At 43.4% G+C, this 18021-nt stretch overlaps 1 protein-coding gene across 2 annotated transcripts; it reads left to right on the top strand.

Moving 5' to 3' along the window:
• Positions 1-2191: 2191 nt before the first annotated feature.
• On the top strand, positions 2192-17800 carry LOC106569302 (phospholipid phosphatase 3). Of its 2 annotated transcripts, none has more exons than XM_045694232.2 (6): positions 2192-2680; positions 10988-11142; positions 14919-15199; positions 15423-15480; positions 15942-16118; positions 16294-17800. In XM_045694232.2, exons 1-6 carry the CDS (start codon positions 2539-2541, stop codon positions 16420-16422), a joined length of 942 nt encoding a protein of 313 aa, XP_045550188.1. In that variant the 5' UTR covers positions 2192-2538; the 3' UTR covers positions 16423-17800. The 2 variants fall into 2 exon arrangements, with proteins under 2 accessions (XP_045550188.1, XP_013995983.1); XM_014140508.3 differs by lacking the exon at positions 10988-11142 and adding an exon at positions 11531-11688 and having other exon boundaries at positions 2196-2680.
• The last annotated feature ends 221 nt before the right edge of the window (positions 17801-18021 follow it).

Here is an 18021-nt window from a genome sequence, read left to right as displayed (position 1 = left end):
CTAACAACCTCACCTGTTCCTGTTAATCAGACATGCAGTGTCAACCAATGAACCAAAGATGCATGAGGGAGGGCCGAGCCAACTCACTCACAGTCACACACTTAGCAGCCAAGGAGAGAGAGGAAGGACAGCTGTGAAATGAGTTGAAAGCACAGTAGCATTTGGATGCATTTTAATAATGTAGACAATGTTAGAGCACAGTGTAGAATTTGCCAAAACCAAATCTCATTTAAAGCCGGTTCTACGCACAACCTACACCGGCATATGAGAACTGTGCACCCAACTGTGAAGCTAGCTGTAGCGGAGCTTCGAGAAACTAGCGGGCCTGCTAGTGATAGTGGTGGAGCCAGCACCTCCACACGTGGAGATGTATCCACTCAGTCAAGTAGGCCTACTCCGCAACCCACAGCATCGCAGTCTTCTATGGACCGGTTTATGACAAAGTCTATGTCTGTAGCAAAACAAGGCCAAATTGATATTGCATTAGCTAAAATGATCGGCACCGATTTCCAGCCATTTTAGATCGTGGAGGACAGAGGTTTTAGAAATTATAGCAATAGTCTAAATCCAATGTACACAATTCCAAGCAGGAAAAACCCTTTCAAAATCACTTATTCCACAACTGTACGAGAGCACACAGGCTTCAGTGTGGGAAAGAGTCCAAAAAGCTACTGCAGTTTGCCTTGCCACTGACTGCTGGACATCAACGGTAACCACTTCCTACATGTCGGTTACATGTCACTTCATTGAAGATTTTTCGATGTCTAGCTGTCTTCTGGACTGCTTTGAGTTCAGTGACAGACACATCAGAGAACTTGGCAGAGGAACTGTTGAGTGGCCAGAGAATGGCAAGTAGATGGAAAAGTGGTCTGTTGTGTTAGTGACAATGCAGCTAACATAACCAAAGCCATGAACATTTTAAAATGGACCCATCATCCATGTTTTGCCGACACAATCAACCTGATTGTAAGAGATGCTCTGAAGGTGATGAAGCCCACTGTGGACAAAGTGAAATCAGCTGTGGAATACTTCCACAGGAGCACAGTAGGTGCTGAAAAACTAAAGTCTACACAATGCCAGATGGGGATGCCTGAGCTGAGGCCTAAACAAGACTGCACTACAAGGTGGAATTCAACATTTTGTATGTTGAAGCGGTTTCTTGAGTCAAAGGATGCCATCATCTCTACCCTGGCCATTGTCAATGTACCTGCTCTGACCCAAGAGGATTGGGAGGTGGTGGAGGAGGTGTGCAGAGTCCTGGGAACCCTTAGAGCAGGTCACTGTGGAGATCAGTGGAGAGAGGTACCGTAAGCAGTTATTACTACATTATTTAATCCAGTATTATATATGTATATGAGCAGTAGATGAGAATGCATTGTCAGTAGACAAAACATGAACCTGAACTAATAAGTTACTATCTTTTCAGCTATGTGACAGCCTCAAAAATGATACTCCTGTCTAAGGGTCTGCAGCAAATCACAGCTAGCCGCCAGAGAGAAGCAAATGTAACTACAGGACATGTGACAGAGTTGATGGACACTCATGTTCATCAATGGACAGAAAGTTTCAAGTTGGGATGCTGCAGGTTTGCATATTGTTATTTATTTTCCTTTGATGTGGTGGAATATTATATTATTATGTTGTTCAGATTGTATTCGTTTTGAATTGTTACATTTATATCCACTTTGTTTGTATACATTAAAAAAGTTATAATTTAAACGCACATGTGTAATAGCATCCTTCTTTTTTACATTCATTTCAATTTGTGGGATGCTGCAGTTTTGCAAATTTTTATTTATTTTCTTTGATGTGGTGCAATATTCTATTATGCTGTTCAAATTGTATTAGTTTTGAATGGTTAGATTTATATGCACTTTGTTTATATACATTAAAAAGTTATACTTTACATGCAAATGTTTAATAGCATTTTTTTTCATAACAAACCAATGCATTTTTAAATACATTGTGGTTAAGGTAGAGTATGATTTCATTTAATAATTTAATTAGAATTGTTTTAACACCAATCATAGTCAAACTATCGCAAACTGTTTGACTTGAAAAAATACAAAACATATTTTTTTTAAAGAGCCGTTTGGGAGCCAAAAGAGCCGGTTCTTTTTGGTGAGCTGAGCCGAACGAGCCTGCTCACTGAAAAGAACCGGAATGCCCATCACTACCGGCTGTAGGGGGAGGTCCGTGGGTCTTGTAGGAGGCGGTCACCGGAGGTGGGAGCGCAACTAAACCTTCGGTGGTCCTCAAGGATTATTAGAAGCTGGCTCAACAACGAAAGTCACAGAGCGAGCAGAAAAAACGGGAAAGAAATAAACCCTTGCAGTTGACTTGAAGGTCAACATTTCTATCAGAAAAACCGGCACATCTCATTTGAATTTATCAGCACAATATATGGAAAACTATTCAAAATCATCTCTCAGCTGATGGTAACTCAATAACTGACTAGGAGAAGTTAACGGGACTGCAGGCTGCAACTTTGCCACGCTTTCTTTCTTTAATTTGGAAAACCATTCAAGGGGCCTATAAATGCAACGCTGTTTAATTTATGAGAAGACAATGGCACAAGAGACAAGGAATGGAGGAAGCTCTTCCCGGAATAACAACAACTGTAAAGACAACAGCAGGAGAAAGTTGCTGGTCGGTATGGATCTCGTCTGCTTGTTTTTAGGTGAGATTTTCTGCTTTTCATTTCTATAGATGTTTAATGATTTTCGGATGTGAAGTAAGTCGACATGTTTTTTATTTGCATAAAATCTGGCTATGCGAAATAGCATATGTTGTATTGTTTTTATTAATGATGTTATTCATGTTAATAAGCAGCATAATGTTCTGGGACAATATTAGTTTGTCATCATAGTCGAGCTAGAGTGTTTATCCCATAATTATGTCAAGTCCAGAAAGTGGCAGGCTAATAATAATAATTAATCCAAGCAATCTCTGAGCAATGTCATTCTTTATCCAAGATATATAATATATGGGGGTAAGGGCAATAGAGAGACAGATATATATATATATATATATATATAACAGCAAAAATAGTTGAAATGTTTTCCCCCCCAAGAAAGACAATAATTTCTCATGACAATATTTGTCCAGAGTTATTTGAATGCCATTGCCCACAATGTAAATGGGAAAGCGTAATTGATAAATTGTTACAAGAGGGTTGTATTTTTACTTGTTGCACTCATTTGGCCTGTTTTAATATTTTACAGAATGTCTCACATTCCACAAGCCAGGAATTCTATTGAAGTGACATCTGGTGTGTGTGTGTGATTAAAGGAAAGTGGTGACAAGGTCAGCCATATGTTCAGCTAATGTTCTGGGTGCCATATATTTCCCTCTCTCTCTCTTTCTGAGCTAGGAGTGAATGATTCCTTACCAGGCTCAAAAACACTAAGGTGGGGAAGTACCAAACAGCTCAAAGGTGAATGAATCAGTAATTCCAAGAAAGACCCTAATAAGTCTTCTGATCCAAGGCCTAGTAGTCTTTGATCTGCTGGTGACTTGACACAACACCTACAGTACAAGGTGTTATGATATGCATTTCAGAGACATCATTTTTATCCCTTGACAGTTTGAAAGTATTATTCCTTTGATGGGTTGAAATGTATAATACAATGCTCAAACAAATTAAGGGAACACTTAAACAACACAATGTAACTCCAAGTCAATCACACTTCTGTGAAATCAAACTGTCCACTTAGGAAGCAACACTGATTGACAATACATTTCACATGCTGTTGTGCAAATGGAATAGACAACAGGTGGAAATTATAGGCAATTAGCAAGACACCCCCAATAAAGGAGTGGTTCTGCAGGTGGGGACCACAGACCACTTCTCAGTTCCTATGCTTCCTGGCTGATGTTTTGGTCACTTTTGAATGCTGGCGGTGCTTTCACTCTAGTGGTAGCATGAGACGGAGTCTACAACCCACACAAGTGACGACTCAGGTAGTGCAGCTCATCCAGGATGGCACATCAATGCGAGCTGTGGAAATAAAGTTTGCTGTGTCTGTCAGCGTAGTGTCCAGAGCATGGAGGCGCTACCAGGAGACAGGCCAGTACATCAGGAGACGTGGAGGAGGCCGTAGGAGGGCAACAACCCAGCAGCAGGACCGCTACCTCCGCCTTTGTGCAAGAAGGAGCAGGAGAAGCACTGCCAGAGCCCTGCAAAATGACCTCCAGCAGGCCACAAATGTGCATGTGTCTGCTCAAACGGTCAGAAACAGACTCCATGAGGGTGGTATGAGGGCCCGACGTCCACAGGTGGGGGGTGGGCTTACAGCCCAACACCGTGCAGGACGTTTGGCATTTGCCAGAGAACACCAAGATTGGCAAATTCGCCACTGGCGCCCTGTGCTCTTCACAGATGAAAGCAGGTTCACACTGAGCACGTGACAGACGTGACAGAGTCTGGAGACGCCGTGGAGAACGTTCGGCTGCCTGCAACATCCTCCTTCATGACCGGTTTGGCGGTGGGTCAGTCATGGTGTGGGGTGGCATTTCTTTGGGGTCCGCACAGCCCTCCATGTGCTTGCCAGAGGTAGCCTGACTGCCATTAGGTACCGAGATGAGATCCTCAGACCTCTTGTGAGACCATATGCTGGTGCGGTTGGCCCTGGGTTCCTCCTAATGCAAGACAATGCTAGACCTCGTGTGGCTGGAGTGTGTCAGCAGTTCCTGCAAGAGGAAGGCATTGATGCTATGGACTGGCACGCCCGTTCCCCAGACCTGAATCCAATTGAGCACATCTGGGACATCATGTCTCGCTCCATCCACCAACGCCACGTTGCACCACAGACTGTCCAGGAGTTGGCAGATGCTTTAGTCCAGGTCTGGGAGGAGATCCCTCAGGAGACCATCCGCCACCTCATCAGGAGCATGCCCAGGCGTTGTAGGGATCATACAGGCACGTGGAGGCCACACACACTACTGAGCCTCATTTTGACTTGTTTTAAGGACATTACATCAAAGTTGGATCAGCCTGTAGTGTGGTTTTCCACTTTAATTTTGAGTGTGACTCCAAATCCAGACCTCCATGGGTTGATAAATTGGATTTCCATTGATTATTTTTGTGTGATTTTGTTGTCAGCACATTCAACTATGTAAATAAAAAAGTATTTAATAAGATTATTTCTTTCATTCAGATCTAGGATGTGTTGTTTAAGTGTTCCCTTTATTTTTTTGAGCAGTATACATGGAGGTTGAATTTATTACTGTGGTGAAGACGTAGTATTCAACTTCTACAGGGTTACTGACTGAGTTGACTGTGTCCCATGGGACATGGCCACTTCTTACCCCACAACTGTTTAGTAGAAATAGTCTCTGATAAGGTTATCTCAGGTCAGTAGAGGTTCTTCTGTCAACAAACTTCTCTGTCTCTCTATTGCCCTGCAAATGCAGAAATACAGTGCCTTGTTACATTACAGCCTTATTCTAAATTGGATTAAATAAAATAAAATCCTTAGCAATCTACACACAATACCCCATAATGACAAAGCGAAAACAGGTTTTTAGAAATGTTTGCAAAAACAGCAATAATTATTTACATAAGTAGTCAGACCGTTTGCTATGAGACTCGAAATTGAGCTCAGGTGCATCCTGTTTCCATGGATCATCCTTGAGATGTTTCTAGAACTTGATTAGAGTCCACCTGTGGTCAATTCAATTGATTGGACATTATTTAAGTTCTCACCATTGACAGTGCATGTCAGAGCAAAAATCAAGCCATGAAGTCAAAGGAATTGTTCATAGAGCGCCGAGACAGGATTGTGTCGAGGCACAGATCTGGGGAAGGGTACCAACAACATTTCTGCAGCATTGAAGGTCCCCAAGAACACAGCGGTCTCCATCATTCTTAAATGGAAAATGTTTGGAACCACCAAGACTCTTCCTAGAGCTGGCCTGCCTGGCCAAACTAAGCAATCGGGGGAGAAGGGCCTTGGTCAGGGAGGTGACCAAGAACCCGATGGTCACTGACAGAGCTCTAGAGTTCCTCTGTGGATATGGGAGAAACTTCCGGAAGGACAACCATCTCTGCAGCCCTCCACCAATCAGGCCTTTACGGTAGAGTGGAAGGATGGAAGCCACTCCTCAGTATAAGGCACAAGACAGCCCGCTTGGAGTTTGCCAAAAGGCACCTAAAGACTCTCAGACCATGAGAAACAAGATTATCTGGTCTGATGAAACCAAGATTGAACTCTTTGCCCTAAATGCCAAGCGTCACGTTTGGAGATAACTTGGCACCATCCCTACGGTAAAGCATGGTGGTGGAAGCACCATGCTGTGGGGATGTTTTTCAGTGGCAGGGACTGGGAGACTAGTCAGGATCGAGGCAAAGATGAACGGAGCAAAGTACAGAGCGATCCTTGATGAAAACCTGCTCCAGAGCGCTCAGGACCTCAGACTGGGGTGAAGGTTCACTTTCCAACAGAACAACGACCCTAAGCACACAGCCAAGACAACGCAGGAGTGACTTTGGGACAAGTCTCAATGTCCTTGAGTGGCCCAGCCAGGGCCCAGACTCAAACCCGATCTAACATCTCTGGAGAGACCTGAAAATAGCTGTGCAGCAACGCTCCCCATCCAACATGACAAAGCGTGAGTGGATCTGCAGAGAAGAATGGGAGAAACTCCCCAATTACAGGTGTGCCAAGCTTGTAGCATCATAACCAAGAAGACTCAAGGCTATAGTCACTGCCAAAGGTGCTTTAACAAAGTACTGAGTAAAGGGTCTGAAATACTTTTGTATATGTCTTATTTTATTTTATACATTTGCAATCATTTCTAAAAACCTGTTTTTGCTTTGTCATTATGGAATATTGTGTGTAGATTGATGAGGGGAAAAAAAGATTTAATCCATTTTAGAATAAGGCTGTAACGTAACAAAATGTGGAACAAGTCAAGTGGTCTGAACACTTACCGAATGCGCTGAATGTGTTTTTATTTTTGAAGAATATAACTTGTAAATGCCTCATGAGCTTTAGTTCAACTGTCACACTCCATTAGAACCCAAAATATACAGATGTTTTCTACAATGTTTGTAAACATAGTAAATGTAAATAAACACTGTATAGTCTCAAAACATGGTTAAAACTATCATTTTGAAATCGTGGATAGTCAGTCCTTGCATCAATAGGACTGTCTATGAATTTGAGAGTGGTTACATTTCTCCAGCCCCATCCCCCAGCTTTTTACCAAAACAGTGGCTGGGAGGAACTTTGTTATTATTTCAGCTGCTGATTGCCACATTAAGCATTCATCACAAATATTTTTGGCAACCACAATTCAACACACATGTGATCTTTTCCCCTCCGTTCCTCTCTCCCAGCAGTCTGTGGAATTATGAGAGTATAGGAACAGGGTTTGCCCACAGCACCACGACCAGACAGACAGGGAGTAGTTTATGTGGGGGTACTGCCTGCCATGCACACAAGGGTACAAGTAAAAACAAGGGCATCTGTATATACTCTATCATACATGTAGTATACACTAAGTATGTCAGTGGGCGAGCATTGGCAGCAAGTGGAAAATGTGTCTGTTTATTTTAGCTTCAGCAACTGGTGTTATGGTAAATGCCCCAAAAATATGGTGGAATTTAATTCATTCAATGCAAGCCTCTATTTGCCTGTTCCAAACATTGATTGTAGTTTCCATAGTGGAATTGACGCCACAAACTGTAATTCTAAAAAGTCCTATAGGCGTGCTTAAGAATTCTTATAACCCAATAAGCTCAAGGTAAATGTTTCTCGCTTCCAATTTTCCATGAGAGAAAGCAAAGCAATCAGTTGTTTGAGTACTAACTCCTCACTTCGAGGAAGTTGTTTGGTTATACCTTACTGGGGCTTTGAAGTAATCCGCTACGATGATAGAAAAGCCAAATAATAAATAGACCACCATTTTGATTTTGGTAAAAGAAAATTCTACCTGCTCACTCATGCCCTTTTTAATTAGGGAGTGTTTACTGCTTTCTGTTTTTTGGGGTGGTCAGTGTAGCTAATGCATTAGACATGCGCCTCTCGGCTGGTGTTGTTCTTGGCAACCAGCGGGGCACTAGTTTTCCCTCGCTTGTGTGAAGCGAGTAAAACGGGAAATCCCAAGATGTCTTGCAGAATGCTGATGCTGCACTGTCTGGTGGCATGGGACGTCAGGTTTGGGGGCCTCAGGAAAAGACAACACAGGTGAATCATGGGAAAAACAGACTTAGTAACATCTCAATTTCCTTTTATTTAAATTGCTCTCATTTTTACTCGCCAGCCTACTCTGTGAGTCTTGGATCTGATCATGTGTTTAAAGGTGGTCAGTGAGATCAAGACACCAGGATTAACGCCTTGCACATGCATAGCTGTGCTGAGACCAGGGCCCTCTTTCTTTCTTTCCACTGGCCTACATCCACTGGCTTAAAGTACTTAAGTAGTACTTTAAAGTATTTTAACTGAAGTATTTTTTGGGGGGTACTAATACTTTACTATTTATTTTTTGACAACTATTACATTTACTTCACTACATTCCTAAAGAAAATAATGTACTTTTTAGTCCATACACTTTCCTTGACACCCAAAAGTAGTCGTTACATTTTGAATCCTTAGCAGGACAGAAAATTGTCCAATTCACACTTATCAAGAGAACAACTCTGGTCATCCCTGCTGCCTCTGATCTGGCGGACTCACTAAGCACAAATGCTTCATTTGTAAATGATGTCTCAGTGTTGGTGTGTGCCCCTGGCAATATGTAAATTTTTAAAAAAAAACAAGAAAATTGTGCTGTCTGGTTTGCTTAATATAAGGATTTATTTTTATTATTAATACATTTCCTTTTCCTTTTGATACTTAAGTATATTTTAGCAATTACATTTACTTTTATACTTAAGTATATGTAACCGATGTGAAATGGCTAGTTAGTTAGCGGTGGTGCGCGCTAATAGCGTTTCAATCGGGTGACGTCACTCGCTCTGAGACCTGAAGTAGTTGTTCCCCTTGCTCTGCAAGGGCTGCGGCTTTTGTGGCGCGATGGGTAACGATGCTTCGTGGGTGTCAGTTGTTGATGTGTGCAGAGGGTCCCTGGTTCAAGCCCAGGTTGGGGCGAGGAGAGGGACGGAAGCCATACTGTTACATATATTTAAAACCAAATACTTTTAGACTTTTACTCAAGTAGTATTTGACTGGGTGACTTTCACTTTTACTTTTACTTGAGTCATTTTCTATTAATGAATCTTAACTTTGACTCAAGTATGACAGTTGGGTACTTTTTCCACCACTGCCTACATCATCAGCAAGCAGCGGTCCCAAGCTGCCAAGCCAAGCACTGTGCTGTGAGAGGAATGTCTGCTGATTCCTTCCCATCCCAAGGGCCATGAAAAAGGACCAGCGGATTAGACAGTCAATATCGGATGGTACTAAAAGTAGGTTTTCTCTCTGCTACAGCTCTAACACCACTGAAAACACCTACTGTAGCTTCAAATGGTCTTCTGGATTATTGTTGCTCCTGTCGGAGTATTTGTTTGAATAGTAATAGTAAAAACAGTAACAGTAATAATGTGAATCATGTTGATTCTTGGATGTGAGGGAGGAAGGCCAGTGGAGGAGTGGTTAGGGTCTGGTCTGGGGTTCCCACCAGGCAGAGAGACTGGCCTGTAACATGAGCTGTTTCCAGCTGGGCCTTCAAAGCTCAGGCAGCTTGGAGCAGGGCAAGGGGAGCCAAGCATACTGAGGCGTGTGTTGACATTTGGGTTTGAAGACATCAAGCCCCCTGCCTCAGCTCTGCAGCACCCAGGCCAGCACTCCCAGTTTGACCTCCCCCCCCACCCCGGCCTCAGCCTATACCCAGAGAGAAGGGGTGGGGAGGTCAAACTGGGGGTGCTGGCCTGGGTGCTGCAGAGCTGAGGCAGGGGGCTTGATGTTTGTTTTTCTTTGTATTCATACATTTCAGAATTATTCAAGAGGTTCACTTCAAAGCGTCAAACATCAGTAAAGGTCCACTTTGATGTGATCGAGCGAGAGAGTATGTTTTCTGTCAGGGGGTTGGACAGTCCTCTCCTGGGTACCACTTTTCCCCTTTATCTGTAAAAGTTCCTTTCAAGTTTGGGGAAATAACCAGTCCTCTTGGCCTACATTTTATTTTCTCATCCAATATCTTTGTTATTTGTTTGTTGTAAAAAAAAATGTATAAGCTCTTTTACCTCTGGCCAAAGACACTAATTAGATTTGACAAAAACACCCTTCAGGCACCTTTAAGTCTCATCCTTGAAAGGCTGTTTGCTGGTAGAGGAAAGAAGAGGTTGAAGGCTGATAGCGCCGCCATGTTTTTCCCACTTTAGTTATCTGTGATGGATACCATCCAACCCTTTTAGTACTAGCTCCCTCCGTTTGATGTTGGTTATTCATGGTATGATGGGTGCTACAGATTCTAACAATGACAGATCTTTCCTTTTCTTGGCTGCCATGTCAGTGAATTTCATTTTGTTTATACCATTTTTCAGGAGTTGCTGTTATTAAGTTAATATTGTCAATGGCCAGGTCATTTGAGTACACAGAGACGGGATAACAACATCAGGATGTTCATGTGTTATCTGGTGGTAGAACGAGAGGCTCTGTTACTTCAACTGATATTTGGTAGATTATTTGCTGTAGCCTACATGTCCACCTGATATTTTCCTAAAATTGAACATGGTACAAGTCCAATTATGATCACTGTATCATTTTATATTACACAAATGTACAACGTTATCAGCTGAGGTTTGTGTGAAGAAAACGTTGATCAATGTTATGATGACGACTGCATAACAACAGTTCCCTTCCAGAGCCCATGCAAGCGTATTTGTCCGCCCCTGGTAAGTGTGTGGGTGTGTCTTTCTGTGTTTGCTGTGTGAGCGTTGTGGGTCAACTGCAGAAATACAGGTTGTGTGTGTGTGGTGTGTTTGTATGCCAGTTAGAATACATGGGCTGACCCCAGCTCTCGTGTGTCTGTCTGTGTGCAGTGATACTCTTTGCTGCCTTTCTGCACAAGTTTCCCATCGTGCCCCACCGGAGGGGCTTGTTCTGCAATGCCAGAGGCATCAGCCTGTCCTATAAGAGCAGCACGGTGCCCACCACTGCCCTGGTCGCTGTCGGGTTCACTGTGCCCGTCACCTCCGTAAGTCTTTAGCATGGCGCAGCAGCAGGAGGGACAGGGAACACATACAGGGGACTCACTCCAACTTCACCCAGGCACTAACTGGCTATCTAAACGTGTCCGTACACACTTATAGCTTCCTAACATTTACTAGTTGGGGATCACCTTTCTAGTCATGCCAGTTGGCTATAGCAGAAACAGACCAAGGTCAGTAGGGGATTCCATTGGGCCAAAATACATTTAGAGTGAGAAGTGAGACCCCCATATTCCCTGTCTGTTCATCGCTGTGCCATCTACCTGTAGACACTCCTCTGGGAGGCCCTTATTGACCCTCTCGTTCTCTGTCTCCGCACTCTCTTCCTCTCCTTCTTTTCTCTCTCTCTGCCTCACCGCTGCTGTGTGTACATAGCTGGCCTGCCTTTCCTGATCATAGAGACTAGTGCTGTCCAGCCCTACCACCGAGGCTTTTACTGCAACGATGAGTCCATCAAGTACGCTGCCAAACACGGAGACACCATAAGCGACGCTGTGCTTTCTGCTGCTGGCATTCTTATCACCATCCTTTCTGTAAGTCACTATAACTAGCTAATTAGCCTCAGTCCCAGTTCAGTTTGTTCTGCGTTGGCCAACTCTTATGTATAAGACTTTGCATTGGAGTTGTCAAGACAGCACAAACAGATCTGGGATTCAGGCTACTCACTAATGTATGTTCACCCGACTTTTCACCTCATCGTCTCAGCAGTGTACACCGTCACCTACTCACTGTACTGTGTGTCTACCGGGCCACCCACTGTGTGTCCCAGTCACTGTACTATGCGTCAACTAAATGTTACCGCGGATCGAGTCACCTTTGAACTATCATGTCTAGTGAATGTTATCAAGGATCAAGTTTGTTGGTTTTTTGACCACCATGCCAATACACATCATTCAAAGTTGAACTTTCTCTGAGTGCCTACATGCTCACTGACAGATTGCAGAATTAGTATCTTATGGGCATTTCCATACAGGATTTACCTCAGTGTTTTACCCAAAAAGCTCAGACTTATCTGTTTCCATCCTACATGGGACGGCATCCATTTCTAAATGGGCCACTAGTACTTTCAAGCTTTCATTTACGTAACAATGGCGAACTGTGAACTTTAACATCTTCTCACAAAGCAACGGTTTTGATTATGCACAGGTTGTTGATTCTGCCCTTCATTGCCAGCCCTAGCTATGGAAACAATTTCCCTAGGATAACATAAGGGTGTATACACTAGTGTAACACTCGTGTTATAGTCGAAAACAGCATTATTGACTATGGTTTTCCAGACCTGTCAGGCATTTTAGTGTTCTGAGTAGCACTAGATAAGAGCAAATCAGAATCGACATTCACCAGTTGGTTTTGCTGTTAGTGTTATCTTGATTGGTGTGATTAAGATGGTTCCAGTGTTGAAGGTGTTATAAAAGAGTTTAGAGGGTTGAAGTGTTAAATGGATCAGGCTGTTGCTGTTTACTGTAAGATGACTGAAGATCTGTTGCTGGTGTAGGGCTCCCTCTCACTGAAGAGAAGTCTAACCTTTGGAGTGCAACGTTCTTGAACTTTCAGATAGTAATATATTATGTAGAACAGACATGCTTCTCTGTCCTATAGAATAGGGTCAGATGATCATGTTAGCTGCTCTATTCAAGACATTTCTATCCTCAACATTCTGTAAGGTTGCATTCCACTGAACAGACCCAGTCAGGGGTTGAGGCGATTGGATTGGTTTGCATGGTGAGAAGGATCTCCCTGGGCCTGTGTAATTATGGTTGACGCAATGGTTGTTCGGTCAAACGCTGTGATTCACGGGCCTGGAAATGTGGTGGATGGCACAGGAGAAGAGCTGTAGGCTCATTTTCTTCTTCTGAACGTGACGTTAAATTCCATGTTCCCCAGAGGCCCAGAGCCTTTTGGCTGGCCTTAGACTTTCTTGAACTCTTGGAAAACTCTTAGCATTAGGTCATTTAATGCTTCGTTGCCCCTCGGATAAAGCGGAGAGAGAAGCTGCCTGTCTTAAATTAAAGGCATAGAGGCTGTGTCCCTTGAAATTGGCACTGCGTAAAAAACATCTCTGGAAAGAAAAACAACTCTGGGAGTGTACGAGTTTACTTTTTATCATTTGTGAGACGACTAGACATTTATGAGACAAGCCACGAGACAACCTCTTCCCCCCTTTGAATATCTCGGCGGTTACAACTGTAACAGTTACATAAAGTTACTACAAAGCCATTTTATTCACATAGTTGATCTTCTCTCAGTCACACAATGAGAACCAGATGTATTCTTTTCTCTCCCATGAAGCAGCTGGGTTGGATCAGCCGGGCTCTAAAGGGCTCCAAGGTGGAGAGAAAGAAAGAAAGAAGAGAAACGTACATGTTATCAGCTTGTAAAATCTCCCTATAGGACTTTCCCCCCAAGGAATGTGGTTTTTTTTTAAAAGAGACGTTTTTTCGCCCAGACAAGAATTTTGCGATGAAACCGAGATACTAACAAGAAAACACCCAGACATCCACTAGTGAAATCAGAGCCCTGCGAAAACAAGTCAGCTGGTGAGGTGGAAAACTAACTAGCCCCTGATGTGAGCCTGCTCTGGCCGAATCTGGACACCATGTCGCCTAGCTCAGCGTTTCTCCTGATTAAAACCAGAAGTGCTGCCCCCGCCCTCCCTCTCTCTCTCCCTCCTTCCCTTTCTCATTCCCTTCTCAATTCCTCTCCCTTTTCCCTCCTTTTCTCCCTTCCCTCACTGTTCTCTCCCCTCTCTCCCTTCCTCTACTCTCTTCTTCTCTCCCCTCTGTCTGTCCCTCCTGTCTCACTCTCTTTCTCCCTCCCTCTCTTCCCTCTCCCTCACGCCTCTCCTCACTCACTCCCTCCCTCTCTAATTCTCCATCTCTCTCTCCTTCTATCCCCACTCACTCCCTCTCTCCCATTTGTCAGTGGCCAGGAGGTGGATTAGAGTGGTGTAGGGAAGGGAAATGCATTTGAACTAGAACAGCTGTAGTGAATTATTGGAGTCCAGTCCGCGTCCCCTAGTCCAGTCTACGTTTGTTTATTTACCCACTGAAAACCTCTGCATGTGCTGTCCACGACTCACATACTCACTCCCCCTCACATACTGTAGCTATACATTTCGTTTTTGATGTTAATGGTACTGACCAAGGGTTTGATCTGTAGTGTTTTTATGGACGTTTTCCTCAAGAACAAACAGAAACATTTGTATGTCTTAGATGTAAGGCTTTTTGTCCTCACGCAAGGCAAGTTCACAGTATTGATGTCACTGTTCATATCACATTCTGATTACTCCTAATATTGTCCCTCTCTGCTCTCTGATCTGTCTCACCTGCTTTACTTCTGTGATTTACTGAATTCCAAGTGTGTATTAGATGTCTGATACTCTATCATACGGTATAGTTAGGAAATGAATACGCGGTTCAGTTTTGTTGACATAGGAAAAGTGTCTTCATAACTACTATGGAACAGAGAACATACAGTAATTGTATGCTATACTAGCAGTCATTTGACTGCCCCAGGTCTACAGCAGCCATCTTTGTGGATGACCTGACTGATGAGCCATATATACATGCAGAGTTCTGTGTATTTCTGTATCCTCTCCTTGATCCCTCCTGTCAGATCATCATTGGTGAGAGATAAAGTCATGTAATCTACAAAGATGGCCGCCGTAGACTCCGGGTCCATTAATGACCATTTCACTGCCACAGCGGCCATCTTGTACTGTCGATTACATGACCATATCCTCTCCTTGTTCCTTCCCCATCAGATCATCATTGGGGAGAGCTATAGGATTCACTACCTGAACGAGGGCTCCAAGTCCTTCATAGGGAACCCCTACATCTCCGCCCTCTACAAGCAGGTGGGCGTGTTCATCTTTGGCTGCGCAGTCAGCCAATCGTTCACGGACATCGCCAAGGTGTCGGTGGGCCGTATGCGACCCCACTTCCTGGACGTGTGCAAACCCGATTGGTCCACCATTAACTGTTCCCTGGGCTACATCACAGACTACCAGTGTCATGGGCCTGAGAGCAAAGTCCAGGAGGCCAGGTACATTATTCTGACATGACTCCATTGTGATTGTGAAACGTCTATGTAGTGCTTATGAAGACTTTATGAATGCTCTATAAAGAAACGTATAAGTTATGCTTAGTTTAAAGTGATACTGGTTATATTTCATGGAAAGTGAATGCTTAGTTCAACACCCAGGAGAAAGGCATACCTGGATAGCAACAACAACACTGTATTAACATGTTTATTCTCTCCTTTTCAGGAAGTCGTTTTTCTCTGGCCATGCATCCTTTTCCATGTACACCATGCTGTATCTGGTGGTGAGTTACTGTTATGTGTCTTAGCCAAATGCACAGACACACACGTGGTTAACGGACGTCACGCTGCTTCATTAGCGAGTACCGCTTCCTCGTAATTCGACTCACACTGAGACTCGAACCCAGGACCTCTGCTTTGCTAACATACATGGCGCCCTCCCGAAGCGTCTGACCAGTCGCGCTACACGAAAAGCTAGCTAGGCTGAGGAATACATTTCACACATCCCCATGTGCCACACGCGCGCGCGCGCGACACACACACACACACACACACACACACACACACACACACACACACACACACACACACACACACACACACACACACACACACACACACACACACACACACACACACACACACACACACACACACACACACACACACACACACACACACACACACACACACCTCTACTTGTCACCCTGTGTTGATTCATTTCCCCTCTGTCTGGTCCTCCCAGTTCTACCTGCAGTCCAGGTTCACCTGGCGTGGAGCCCGTCTCCTGCGCCCCCTGAGCCAGTTCACCCTCATCATGATGTCTTTCTACACCGGCCTGTCCCGCGTCTCCGACCACAAGCACCACCCCACAGACGTCCTGGCTGGCTTCGCACAGGGAGCCTTGGTGTCCTACTGCATAGTAAGTTCTATAACTATGACTTACTGCATAGGATGATATGGTACTGCATATACAAATTACTGTATACATAATGCAGTTATGCAGTCTGTATCAATAACACGCCTGACCTGTTTTTACTGTATCATTTATTATTGACAATATTCCAAAATAAATCTTGTTTTTTCCTATCCCCCAGGTGTTTTTCGTATCTGACCTGTTCAAGCCCAGAGGCAGGAATTCAGCTCTACCAGTGACCCCAGTAAAGAACCCCACCAACCCAATGACAGACATCAGAGAGAGGAGCAACCACCTCACCATGGCATAGTAAAGACCACTAGAGTACAGCTACCTACCGCTCTAGGTTTTAAAGATCACTTACTTCATCTACTGGTCTGTACTGGATACATTCAACAACCAGCCAAAGCAACAAGACTGAAAACTGACATGTCTGTAAGGCACAGAGAAATAATAAACTGGAAAACATTTGAAAAAAGAGGAGAGTTGTACACACACACACACACACACACGTTGTGCCTTTTGAACAGCCAGCAACACCCATGTTGCTCACCATCTCATCTGACATGTGAATGTGGAAGAACGTGGGGAGCACGGCTCTCAATTGTTATGCGGAGGACTCTGTTTCTCGATCGTGCTTTCATTAGTGAAGGTCTCCATGGAACCTGCTGCTCTACAGATTGACTTGGTCTGGTAACTTCAGGAAACATGGATTCAGGCTCATAATTCTGCCTATGACAGAAACACATGAACAGAAACAAATTCCTTGATTACAGGAAGGATGTTTATTTTATGAATAATCTTTGTTATATAGACGAGCTATAGCACTATATCCAAACTCGATATTTGATTTGATTGTCACCACTTGAATAAACTGAAGTGAAGCTTTTTTGTAAAGCTTTGTATTAAAATCAGCTTTTAGGTCTCCTGAAATGTAGTTTGTATAGAAGTGTAGTTATAGGTAATGGAGGTGTAGTAGTGTATACAGTAGATAGACAGGTGGGTCTCTTTCTGCTGGTTGGGACGAGCCTCCACTGAGCCCTGTAATGAAATAACTGTGTGTGCCAGATGGCTACTCACAAGTGTGAGGACAGAGTGACTGTGAGTGTGTGAGTGTGTGTGCGCGTGCACTGCCATGAGTGTGTGTATGTGCGTGTCTGTCATGTGCCAGTATCTGAATGTCATGTCTATATTTGAGTGAGTTGGTGTGTCTTGTCATAAATGCTTCAGGTTGAAGACCGGGAACATGAGGCTGCTTCAACAGACGTTTATATTAAAAACAGGAAAACTGTGGAATTATACTTTCTTATAGCTTTGTGATACATTGTGTAATGATTCACAGATACTGTGCCAACGGCACCAACAACAAAAAGAACCCCATCTCTGTGACTACGTAGTATATCCTGTCCTTTCATGTCATTTCAACCACACAGCAATATCTGTTTTATTTTTTTAGATAATTTATGTATCAGAGAATTATGTACAATATCATTTATCTACCTTTTCATGAAATATCCACTATGAATTTTGACGTGTCGATGCCTGTGTAATTGTGCTGCTTCAACAAGCAATGATTGCCAGAAGTAATTTAGTGAAATTACAACTTTTGTGAGTATTCAAACTTTGTAAAATAGCTTTTTTTTAAAGACAGCTTCAATACATGTATATTAAAATAACCTTTTAATATTTTTGCATTGTCCTTTTTGTATTTTCTTCAATAAAAATACAAGCCATATGTGTGAATGGAATATGTGCAGTGTAATAAAAAAAAAAAACATTATGTTAAGAGTTTTTGTGCTATCTTTTCATGTCTTTCTTCACTTTGACTGCGACAAAGGCATAAAAAAAACTTACAGGAGGGTTGATAGTGAAGCGGAGCAGCTCTCTCCAACTGCGTGCGAGGGTGAGA

The sequence above is a fragment of the Salmo salar genome, chromosome 14 (genome assembly GCF_965601325.2).
Source record: "Salmo salar chromosome 14, fSalSal1, whole genome shotgun sequence".
In the NCBI taxonomy this organism is placed as follows: domain Eukaryota; kingdom Metazoa; phylum Chordata; class Actinopteri; order Salmoniformes; family Salmonidae; genus Salmo; species Salmo salar.
This window is presented reverse-complemented; position numbering and strand designations above follow the sequence as displayed.

What these genes read in the sequence shown, in the direction of transcription:
- LOC106569302 (XM_014140508.3), top strand. Translation starts at nt 2,539, where the DNA reads ATGCAACGCTGTTTAATTTATGAGAAGACAATGGCACAAGAGACAAGG. An exon ending in ACACCATGCTGTATCTGGTG is followed by an intron (nt 15,481 to 15,941) that starts GTGAGTTACTGT and finishes TGGTCCTCCCAG; the next exon opens with TTCTACCTGCAGTCCAGGTT. An exon ending in CCTTGGTGTCCTACTGCATA is followed by an intron (nt 16,119 to 16,293) that starts GTAAGTTCTATA and finishes CCTATCCCCCAG; the next exon opens with GTGTTTTTCGTATCTGACCT.